At 34.1% G+C, this 12,940-nt stretch overlaps 1 protein-coding gene across 4 annotated transcripts in view; it reads left to right on the top strand.

Moving 5' to 3' along the window:
• Window positions 1–12,940, top strand: part of ATRNL1 (attractin like 1) — a 593,456-nt gene that overhangs the window by 210,631 nt on the left and 369,885 nt on the right. For all 4 annotated transcript variants that reach the window (XM_032490833.1, XM_032490832.1, XM_032490834.1 and 1 more), the window contains exons 22-23: window positions 7,454–7,548; window positions 12,517–12,595. In XM_032490833.1, the coding sequence (XP_032346724.1) occupies window positions 7,454–7,548; window positions 12,517–12,595 (174 nt within the window). The remainder of the gene's footprint in view (window positions 1–7,453; window positions 7,549–12,516; window positions 12,596–12,940) is intronic.

Genomic DNA, 12,940 nt, shown 5'->3' with positions numbered 1-12,940 from the left:
CACGGATAGCACAAGGGAATACTAGTAGTTAGTGCATATTTATTATTTGCAAAACAATTTAATATTAATTATTTCATTTAATTTGCACAAAGGTAACTTTTTTTGCCCTTAATTTACTTACTGAAGAGTTACCCTGTTAGAGCTTGGAGAGACTGTCAGTTATTGGAATTCACTCACTTTTGTGTATTCATTCAGCATTTATCTATTGACTACTTTGTTGGTCTCTGTGGATATTACAGTGAGCAAAACGGGTTCTGCTCCATTGAAGCTTATAAAGTAGTAGAGAAAATAGATATTAAACGTGTTATATAATTACCTAGGTATGATTGTCATAAGAACTCTGAATAAGGATAATAGATGCTTTGGGAATATATTACAAGAGATTACAAGAGAGCCTGACCTAATTTGTGGGACAGGGAGTAGAAGTGGGTGAGGCAAGAGAATGATGAAGCTTTGATGTGGAAGATGACTTGGTAGTGGAGCGGCGATGGCATGAGGATGGGAGGAAGTAGAATCGGTGGGAGCAGCTTGCACCAAATTAGTGGTTGGAAGGAACAGGGCAGGTGAGACACTAACATTTTAACACACTGAACTAGGTGGTGAGAGGTTAGGAGATGAGGTGCATTTTGGTCTTTATCATAAGAAAAATGAGAAGCCACTGAAGGGTTTAAGAGGAGAGTAAAATGTTCACTTTTAATTTTAAAATAATCAGTCTGCTTGCAGTGTGTCAAACAGGTTGATGAGGGCAATAGAGATGAAAGAGACCATTTTAGTTCATTTTCTGAGACGTTATTTCTGGAGCTACATTTTAAATGTGACTATGATGCATTTAGACTGTGAGTATACTTGAATTTACATTCATGTAGGTTTTATCATTTACTAAACAATTGTCTCAACTGGCAAATACATGTACTTATACATATACCATTATTTAAAACATATTTGGATTCTTGATGCTGTTGTCAAAATCTATGTACATCCTTTTCAGACCCCTCAGGATCGCTAAATACATGATCATGAACTCATATATTTATTAACAAATATGTAACTGTATATAAATACACGTAAGAGAATCGGTTTGAGTTTTGAAATTTTTTAGAATTCTTTCAGAGCCAATATAGTGAATAAGGAAAGTGAAATATTTATTGGATGCCTTTATTTTATGAGACAATCAAGCCAAGTACATACTAACACAATTACATGTAACCCACAGAGCAATCCGGTGAGACAGGCGGTTTTAACCTGTTGTGCCATTGAATCTCACTGAGGTTAATTACCCTGCTTACTATAACCCAGTTGGTAAATGGGATATTTCAATTGCAATCTCCTTAAATCCTGTGCATAATGCTAAATTAAAAGTGAAATACAGTATTCACTGGTAAAAAAGCAAATCATTAGGTCTTAGTTCCTTTCTCAAGATACTCCAATTAAAAATTTCTGAAAAAATTCAGAGTTTATAGAATAAATATTCTGGTTTCCAAATGAGCTGAAATTTGTATGAACAGTGTCATGTGATACAGCATGCACAAGCCAAGGTGGAGTTCACTTGTGATCCTGGCATGTTTGCCTTCTTAGATCACAGATACATAGATACTTCAGTTTGTTCCATTATTGATGGTGTTATCTTTGATCAGCTGTTAACGTGTGAAGTCTAAAGTCCACTCTAAAGTTACTGTTTCTTATTGTATTTAATGAGTATATTATGCGAAAATTCTTGGAGATGATGTAAATACCCTATTTTTTATCATACTATCATCCACTGTTTTTACCATACATTGATGTGTTTGCCAAGTGGTGATTTTCTATTCCATCACTTCTTCCACCTTTATTAACTATAAGGAAGAGCTGTCCGTTCTTCATCTGTGTGTTTATTCACTTATTTGTATTTATCAATATAAATCCATGGAGATATATATATATATATAATGGCTTATAATAAATTACTATCACTCTATTTTATTGCTGAAATTGCTCTAGATTTGGCTGTTGGGAACTTCCTCAAATTGGCTCCTGTGTCCTTTTCGCAAGACTCTCATTTTCTGAGTATTTCCTTATTTTCTGACACCACGAAATATTTCAGACTCATCTTGTACTTCTCCTGCCCAGCCCTGAAATCTTCCATTTTCCCAGGAAGCCATTGTTCCTTATATTGGAGAATTGTATTTAGAAACAAGAACCTAGGAGCTAAGTATACTCATTGCTTCTGGGTTATTATTCTTTCTTTCCTTTGAAAATGTTTTTATTTTAAAATTAAATCACCAAGGTATATTCTTACTCTTTTTGGAACTCTACTGTCTTAACTCTAACTGAAACTTGTTATATCCTATCTGTTCTCTAAGGAAAGTGTTAACTGTTTTTCCTTTCCCAATGTCAATACCTTAGTATCTGGACATAGAAATAATATCTGCCTTGCTTCCTTTGACACTGACAAATAATTGCTTTTGTTTACCCATTCAAAAATTTCATCTCCTTTGAAGCAATATTGTAACTCTCCATGTTGTTGTCTTCTGTTGAAATCCTGTGCACTCCATTTAATTTTTTATCCATTTAATACTTTTTTGCCTGCTTCATTGTCTTTCTCTTATTTCTCTTGACATCATTCTTGATTTCAATTTCCACATGTACTTTAATTATGCATTAATTATGTTGTGTTCAATTTCCAAAACAGCTTATAGAAGTCAAACACTCTACTCTCAGAATAGTTTTATTATAAGCAAATGATACGCATAGAAAGGGATCTGGAGATCTTAGATATTAGGACTAACTGTGTAGGTACAGTATTTAGGGCAGTTTTTCTTTTTTTCTTTTTGGTGGAGAGATAAGCATAATCACCAATGTATTAAAATAGCCCCCCAATAAGAGCTGTAGGTATTTATATTTTATATTGTATTTGGCCACATATTGGAATTGTTTCTTATTTTAGTAGCTTTTTAGTTGTATAATATTTCTTGGTACACAATCTGATTTTAGACATAAAAAGATAACTTTGTTTTCTTTTGTTCTACTTGAAACCTGTCATCTGTTCACTGACAGATCTTTTTGCTATGCTATTTCCATATCTGTATTTGTCTCTTAGTTGTAGTATGTGTATGAATTTTTTCTTCAGGATGAGTATGTAGATCACATATTTCTAGGGCATTTACTTACCTGAGATGATCTTTTTGTTGTTTTTCTATGTAGACAGGATGTTGAGTGTACATGTTCCGTAAAATATTGCTCCTGCTTCTTGTCTTTTGCCCTATATTGTTACTTAAAACCACCTAGCATCTTGCCTAATCTTGTTATGTAAATAACTCATTTGTCTGAATGCGTGTGAATGTGTGTGCGTGTGTGCATGTGTGCGTGTGTGCATGTGTGCGTGTGTGCATGTGTGTGTGTGTGAACATGCCCACATGGATATGCCTGAATGTCTATGGTATTTTTTTAATAACAGCTTTACTGAGATATAATTCATATTCCTAAAATCTCACCCCTTTAAAGTGTAGAATTCAGTGATTTTTTATATATTTACGAGGTTGTGCAAACACCACCACTGTCTACTTTTAGAATGGCTTTCTCTCTCCAAAGAGAAGCCCAGTCCACATCAGCAGTCACTTCTCATTCTCCTTTCCCCTAGCTGTGGTAATCTTTTTTTCTGTCTCTATGGATTGGTTCTACTCTGACATACTGTAGAAATGATGTCACGAAATATGTGGTCTTTTGTGATGGCTTCTTTTATTTATCGTAATGTTTTCAAGGTTCACCTGTGTTATAGCAGGTGTCAGTATGCCGTCTTAATAGCCAAATAGTATCCCATTGTATGGACACACTGCATTTTGTTTACCATTCACCAATGATGGATATTTGGGTTGTTTTTACTTTTGGGATATTATGAATAATGCTGGATTCTCTTTATCTTTTGTGCAGGGTATTTCCTTTCAGTATTTAGATTTGAATCTTCAACAGATTTTTTACCATACATTTTACATGTGTTATATGTGCTTCTTTTCAATTTGTTGTATCTGTTTTAATAACATTATCCATGCATGTGTTGTAAATTTATATGCCTAATATTCCTTCTGAATGATTTTCATCTTTGTTCTATTCTGGGAGATTTTTTCAGATTTGACCTACATAGCACTGATTCAGAATCATGTCATTTTAATCCTTTTATTTTCTGATTTGTTATTTTTAATTTTGCCATTATATCATTACTTTTTATTTGTCTTGCTTCTTACAGTTTTAACTTATTTAATTCTCTTTTCATTGTAGTCTTCAGTGTTAGCTCACCTTTTATCTTTAATTATGTGGGGTTTTTTAGATTTTCTTTTTTTTCTTGCATACTGTACGAGTCAAACTAACTTAACAATACAAAAGATGTCACCTTTTTCTTTTACTTTGTTTTCATGTTTTTTTTTTTTTAATCATCTATACAGTCAGAATTTGGAGCCAGAAGTATAAGCAGACTCATACTAACTTTAAGGTGTACCAAGTTCATATAAAACGTGAGAGAGATTTAAAAACGAGTGGCTCTTCTTCATACCCATTTGCCCATATTTGTAGACTTCATTTTTAGGTATAATTGGGAAATTAATTGCCAATGTCTAAAATTTCCTGAAATTATCAGAGATAGTTTGCTGATTGTTAGCCAATATATTTAAGAGCTAGCTATATCATTTTAGCTGTTCCAGCCGACAGGGCTCAGTCTATGAAATCAGAGGATTGGTTCGTATAGTATTTATGGTTTCTTCAAGCTTTGAAATATATCCTTGGTATTTTTTCTATTCACAAAATTTTCAAATAATTGTCTCCAGTCAGTAATATATTTAAACATGCAGAATACAGTTCACCTTTTTTAACTATGAAAAATTTTAAATATGCTGGACACTATAGTATACATATTTTTGTGTATATACATATAAATATACTTTTGTAGTATATATGATTTTAAAATTGTGTACTTACCACTTGAGCTTTAATATAGCTTAACACTTTGCTGTGTTTCCTGCAGCAACACAGGCTCCCTCTCTGCTCGCCTTAGTGTAGGGTGGGCGTGGTTTACAAGGCTCCACCCTTTGGGCTCAGCAGCAGGAGTTTCTTGGGGCTGTTGTCAAGTGACATTAGGGTTGATGGTTGCATCGTATACTTTGTTCTGATCTTGTATCTGCAACTATGATAAATAAGCAAGAGAGAAATCAAGCTTGAATGCCTGGCCGAGAATTTGGTGATTGTGGCTGAGGGCTGGGGTCCATAAAGGCAGAAGAACGTCCTTAGGCCTGGGGCACTGGAGCCTCTGCCCGGAGCTGCCCAGGTCACCCAGTCCCTGCCTCCTGAGGGCGTCTACTCCTCACTTCCTAGTGCTCAGTTTCAAGGGAGGAGAATGTAAAGGTAATTAGGCAGACACATATTTGAAAACAGTTTTGAAATGTTTACTTTCCCTCAGTGGTGTTTTCCCTTCATTCTGAACAGGTATCTTCTTCCTCAGTATTGCAGCCCTACTTCTGAAAACCCTCTCAGCTGCAGCGGACCAGGGTGGTCCCCAGTCTCTTTTCCTGGCCCCCCTGGCATTGGATTCTGCTTTTGTTCCTGCCTCATGGCTGCCCTCTCAGTCTCCCTTGTTGACTCTTCCTGAGGATAGGATTGTGTGACTTTGGTTTGCCCCAGGGCTCATCCCTTGGGCCTCTTCCCTATCAGCAACTGGTGATTTCTTGAGTTCATGGCTTTAAATTCCATCTAAAATGCTGAAGGTTTCTAAATTGCTATCTCCTGACTGCTGAGTTCAATGTATCACTTAGGTATTCAATAAGTAACACAGATTTAACATCTTCAGAACTAAGCTTCTAATTATTCCAAACTCCCAACGCAAAACCCTTTCTTCTCACCGGTCTCAGTTAATGCTGACATTTTGCTTGGCTTGGGTCAAAAAAAACTTTACCCTTGCTTCTTTCAAATGCAACGTCTGTTTATTTAGCTAATCCTGTTTGTTACACCTTCTGCATACACTCTGTGTGTCGGGCCCTTCTCATGACCTCACTGCTGTTACCACATCTACCATCACCTCTTGTTTGCATTCTTACCACAGCCTGTTTACAAGAATCACAGCTAAGACTTGTTCTTTCATTGAGGTTTTTGAACTTGTTTCCTTTGCCTGGATTCCATTTTCTCCAGGAAACTCCATGGCTTATTCTCTTACTGTCTTTGATCTTCAATTTTCCTTTTCAAAGTTGCAAGCGTACGCCTGCCTGAACAGCAGTTCCTCTCCTCTCTACTGGCTTATTACTCTTACACTTACTGTCATCTGTTATACTATACGCTTAAATTGTTTATTAATTTTCATTGTCTGTTCAATAGAGTATAATTTGCTTGAGGACAGAATTCTGTATCTTTGATTTTTATATACTTCCAGTCCATAGAATAAGACTGGCCCATTGAATTTGCCTATGCATTTTCTGGCAGTGAGATGAAAAGCAGAAATATGACCTATGACGTAGTTCTCATTATCGCATACAAGGATGCCTGTAAATTCTTACAAAGACAAAGTTGTTGTCTTATACTAAATTACGCAGGAAATATATAGGGTGGATCTTATCAAGTACATAGTAAGCCACATGAAGAATGATGTCTTGATAATAAATCCAGTGATATTTTCCCTGTCTTTACTTTTTATTTTAGTAGGGTTTAATGGCTCAGGGCATAACATGAAAGGTATGTACCCCAAAAATGGGAGTCATCTCTATTTAAACAATTTGAAAAATTTTCTAAAGGTGGCAGTTTAACATTATAAGTAATGGTTCATGTTTGTATAACATGTGAAGCTCCTCATGACCTGTAACCTTGGTTTCACCACTATACATGAACAAAATTTAAAAATGTTTACCACTGACGTCTCTTTACCAATTGTTTGTAAGAGTGACCTTGGTAGAATGATATGTTTATCACAGAGCCATTTTAAACATGCTGAAAGTAAAAACAACCACAATAATAAAGGGACAGGTAAATGCATTATAGCATATGATGAAATGTTATTTAGCTATTAAAGTTCATGTTTTCAAAGAACTTTGATTTTGTGGAAGTAGATTACCAAGATTTTTGCCTATCTTTCGATTTACAAAATTTTAACTGGAATAAAATGCACTAAATGTTACCAGTATTTTTCTCTAGTTATAAGATTATGGATGACTTAATTTCTTCTCTTACTTTTGTGTGGTTTCCAGAATAGCTATAGTGTTTGTAGAACTTCTATGATGACAACAGAAGTAATGAATAGAATTTTTAAAGAATTAGAAATACTCTGTATTATATTTTGCTTTTTGTTGCTTGATGACAAAGATTTATAATTTGCCAGTCTTGAGTAGTCCACTAATGATTAATGATAATCATTTTCAATATTAATATGCAATATATTTTCACCTAACTTTTATCAAACAATTAAAAAAGATACATATCAGGATTGTGTTTTTGTTTCCCCCTGCAGACAGCCTTTTGATTGATTATCAGTTTACATTCAGCTTATTACAGGAAGATGATCGCCACCATACTGCTATAAACTTCATAGCAAACCCGGAGCAGGTAAGGGGACAGTTTAAATAACTTTCATAGTATAATTATATTAATATCAAGGAATACAATTTTTTCATCATCTTTCATTGTAATTGTACCTATTCTCAAAATTACCACACTGTAGGGCTTTTGTAGAAAGACTAATCTTCTTAATAGTTTTTTTTCATAAAATGTAGATATCCTTGTGATTCAGAGAATTTGTGTTTGATATTTCAGATTTTGAAAACAGTCCTAAAATTTATATATTATTTCTTTTACTTCTCGGGCTTGCAACAGTGTTTGTGCTTATGATTATGTTCTCAAATTGGGAGTAGTCTTGTTTGAAAATAAAACCCATAACTTCAAAACACAAGCTGTATTATATATGTTTTCTCTTCTTTTATATACCATTACTGAGTCGTAGGTTTTCATTGTCTTTTTTTCTAAAGCTGCTGGTTTGTCTGAGTTATGATAGCTTTAAAAATTTATTTTTATTGAGACATATTACATTATGTAAGTTTATGTATATTAGTATTTGCAAATCTCGAGCTCCCAGTTTATCCCTTCCCTCCCTCTTCCCCCCTGGTAACCATAAGTTTGTTTTCTATGTCTAAGAGTCTGTTTCTGTTTAGTAGGTAAGTTCATTTGTATTTTAAAAAAAATTTTTTTTTAGATTCCACATATAAGTGATATCATATGGTATTTTTCTTTCTCCATCTGGCTTACTTCACTTAGAATGACAGTCTCCAGGTCCATCTATGTTGCTGCAAATGACATTGTTTCATTGTTTTTTTTATGACTGAGTAGTATTCCATAGTATAAATATACACAGTTTCTTTATCCAGTCATCTGTCGATGGACATTTAGGTTGTTTCCATGTCTTGGCTATTGTAAATGGTACTGCTGTGAACATTGGGGTGCATGTATCTTGTTTGAATTAAGGTTCCCGCTGGTTATATGCCCAGCAGTGGGATTGCTGGATCATATTGTAGGTCTGTTTTTAGTCTTTTGAGAAATATCCATAATGTTTTCCATAATGGCTGCACCAAACTACATTCCCACCAACAGTGTAGGAGGATTCCCTTTTCTCCATACCCTCTCCAGCATTTATCATTTGCGGACCTTTGAATGATGGCCATTCTGACTGGTGTGAGGTGATACTTTATTGTAGTTTTGATTTGCATTTCTCTGATAATTAGCAACATTGAGCATTTTTTCATGTGCCTACTGGCCATTCGTATGTCTTCATTGGAGAATTGCAGAATTGCTTGTTAAGATCTTCTGCCCATTTTTGGATTGGGTTGTTTTTTCTTATTAAGTTGTATGAGCTGTTTTTACTGGAAATTAAGCCCTTGCCAGTCTCATGTTTTGCAAATATTTTCTCCCATTCCATAGGTTGTCTTTTTGTTTTGCTTATGGTTTCCTTTGCTATGCAAAAGCTTATAAGTTTAATTAAGTCCCATTTATTTATTTTTGCTTTTATTTCTATGGCCTGGGTAGACTGCCCTTGGAGGACATTGCTAAGATTTATATCAGATAACGTTTCATCAATATCACTGATGAACATAGATGCAAAAATTCTGAGCAAAATATTAGCAAACAATCCAACAACACATAAAAAAAATTATACACCATGATCAAGCTGGGTTCATCCCAGGGACACAAGGATGTTTCATCATATGCAAATCAATCAACTTGACACACCACATCAGCAAGAGAAAGGACAGAAATCACATGATCATCTCAATAGATGCAGAAAAAGCATTTGATAAAATTCAACACCCATTTATGGTAAAAACTCTTAACCACATTGGGTTAGGGGAAACATACCTCAACGTAATAAAAGCTATTTAAGACAAACCTGCAGCCATCATAATACTCAACGGCGAAAAGTTGAAATCCTTGCCGCTAAAATCTGGTACTCTATGTCTTTTGACTGGGGAGTTTAATCCATTTATGTTTAAAGTAATTATTGATAAGTAAGGAGTTAATTTTGCCATTCTGTTATTGTGTCTGTCTTAAGGATCTTTTGTCCCTCTTCTCTCTTGCTGTCTTCCTTTGTGTTTCTTTGATTTTTTTTGGATATTGATACGCTTTGATTCCTTGCTTTTGTCTTTTCTGTGTCTTCTGTATGTATTTTCTTTGTAGCTATCATGAGGCTTACAGACAACATCTTATAGTTAAAAACAGTGATTTTTAAGCTGATGACAACTTCATTTCAATCACATGCAAAAAGTATACTTTTACTACTCCCCTCTCCCCATCTTGTTATTGATGTCACAACAGTTTTATCATTTATTTATTACATTTTGACAACAGATTCAATTCTAACCCACTGTACATCACCTCCAACCAATGCTTTTACATGAACAATTTCTGGAGTTGTTTTTTGTATAATATGATCTTGCTGAACTTAGCCACATCTAACCGACAATGTTCTAAGTGACTAATTTTTCATTTACTGTGGTAGTCACAGTATTACATCTTCCAGGTCAGTATATTTTCCTTGATCTTCAATGTATTTTATGCGGCTTTAGTTATGGTACCATTCAAATATTTCAGTAATGCCTACTAAACTTAAGAGGATGAATTAAAAATTCTAGAAGGGTTTTATAGTTTTCTACATCAATTGAAAATTTTGTATGACCTTTTTAGCAATAATAGCAGTTATTCTCATTTCCCCTAGCCAAAATAAGGCACACATAATTAGAAGATGTGACTTCAAGATAGAAATAGTGATTTAAGCTTTCTTAGGGGTGTACTGTTTCTACCATGTTTTGTTTTCATAGAAAAGCAACTCCTTTTGAACCACTTCATTAATAATAAAAAATCAACCCTTTCCGAAGATCAGCAATCATGCCTTCTTCCTGAGACCCCTAGTAAAGAAGAATATGAAGTAGAAGAAAAAGAAGACATCCTATGTCCCCAGACCTAATAATATCAGCAGCATTACCATTACCAGCACTATGGCCTGAAACCATAAATTTTTTGAGAGATTATCTTATTTAATATTCACAAGAAATGCTGTAGGGAGGTCATTACATCCCCATTTTACAGATAAGGAAACTGATTTTCAGTTAGAATAGCTTTCCTAAATCAATCCGTATGTGTGTTAAAGAGCTCAGATTTGAACCCAAGGTCATAAAACTCAACAGTGCATACTATTTATTAATTCATTTCGTTGCTTCATGAACATGATTTAATGAATGTGACGCACTAATTGGTTTTCCGGTCTGGTTAGTTTGTTATGATGACCCAAATCAGTTTCTGTTACCAGAGATACCGTCTTTTCATAACTGGGTTTTCCTTAATGCAGTATTATAAATATGATGCAATAGATGTTGCCTACCACACCTGAGCAACTCATCTATTGAACAGACCTAATTGCATGCTGACATAAAAGCTTTTTGCATTTGTTACTGGGGTCATTAGTAGTGGCATTATCTTGAATCAGTGTCAATTCTTTTTACTCGTGTATCATAAAATGTAGGAAGGTCTCAAGAAGCTTGACAAATTTGTGGTATATATGAGAAAGTATCTTAACCAAGCTCAGTAAGTTAACCTCCTTCTTACATTCATGGCCGTTTGTAAGTATGACTCTGATGGATGCTGCAGGATCCTTCTGAAATGCTGTGTATATTTAAACTCTCAGGCCTTATTTTTTCTTTGATTACTTTGAACTCTCAGATGCTATCTCTCTGCAGTAGTGATGATCACTACCTTGAAAACTCTGTGTGACTGAACTGTTCAGCCTTATTATCACACATTTTATGTTGCATGCTCTTTCAAAATGCCCGCTCTTGAATCTATATTTGCTTCCTGGAAACTGTGAAGAGAGTGTCTTTCAGTGGTTGTGGAGCATTGTTAAGGGTTCTGAATAGCAGAACAACTGTCCCTGTATCTATGGCAATCATTAAGAGTAGTTGTTATTCGGAGGTAAAAAAAACTGGGTCTTAGTGTATCATTTACATGGGATGACTGTCACACACCCTCCAGTAGCCTTTGCCTTTTATGGTGCTTTTCTTTCTACTCCTGTCATCAGGGAGGGCTGTGCCCTTCTGTCAGTTTCCTCCCAAGACTGCTATGGCAGATATGGGGACCTTAATTGCCTATAGACTTATTTTTTCTAAGAACTACTCAGAAAATTGGAGATTTATTTTCTGTTGGCTTACTTGTTCTATCTTATTTAGAGAAAATAGTAATACTAAGGAATTAATTTTAATTTTTTAGTAGTCAGGTCTCCCTTAGCCATGCAGCCTTTTTTCTGAGTCTTTGTATATTTAAAGCACAGCACAATGCATTCAGTATCTGAAACCAAACTGATTTAATATGACTATCATTCTTTGCCTTTCTGCAAGTCTAAATAGTTATAATCATACATAATTTTGTTTCTCATCTCTGGGGGTAAGATAATAACTAATAGCATTTAAGCGTTGTTTTCTTCAAATTAACTCTACTAGTGAATGACAAGATGCAAGTTGACTGACTTAAAGTTCTTCACTTTTCCTCTGTCCAGATGTTTAAATGAGTTGGTCTCTTTTTCCCCAAGTAGGTTCATAATTTTTACCTAAGAGTTTTAGTTTACATATTTTAAGTATTTTTTCACTAGAAAATGTATATATAATAAAACAGTATGAATCTAACAAGAAGTCTTTCAACAAAACAATCTTATATTGCTTCAAGATTACTTTGGACTACCCAAGCATGTATTATTTAAATATTAATTACAGGTAAGCAAAGAGAATCAAAATATGAATATTGAATTACAGCAGCCTCTGGCTTACATATGAAAGGCCAGGTTATAGTAGAGAATCTAAAAGGATATGAGTTTATCACCATATGTTTTCATTAAAAAATGTGTAATTGGTATCTATACTTTCTCACTTGAGTCTTGACGTAATGTATACAATTTAAGAAATACAGCATGGATGTAATTACATCATTAAATATTTATCTAGTATAATTTGATTTTTTAAACAATATTTTCTTTCTTCGTAGTCAAATAAAAATTTGGATATTTCAATTAATGCATCAAACAACTTTAATCTCAATATTACATGGTCAGTTGGTTCAACAGGTAAGAGAATTTTGTTGTCATATGACTCACTTCTGTTCCTATATGTAAGGTGTTCTAATGTGACCTTTTACTGTTTATTTAAATAATTAAAATTTTTTAAAAAAGTATCATATACCATAATCATTGGGCTGTTTCAGGTAAAAATAATAAGCAGCATTATTAATAAAGCTTCCTTGGTTAACGTTCTCCCTAATTCAATTAAAATTAGATGGATAACAGATATTGTATACTACTTAATTTTTTTATGTGGCAGTGTTATGAATTCCTGTGATTTTAATTAAGATAGATTACTTCCTTAATGATTAATGAGACAGATTTAAATTATAAATTTAATTATTAAAAAAA

Source organism: Camelus ferus, chromosome 11, assembly GCF_009834535.1.
Source record: "Camelus ferus isolate YT-003-E chromosome 11, BCGSAC_Cfer_1.0, whole genome shotgun sequence".
Lineage (NCBI taxonomy): Eukaryota > Metazoa > Chordata > Mammalia > Artiodactyla > Camelidae > Camelus > Camelus ferus.
The sequence above is the reverse complement of the archived record's forward strand: the minus strand, read 5'-3'. Positions and strand labels throughout refer to the sequence as shown.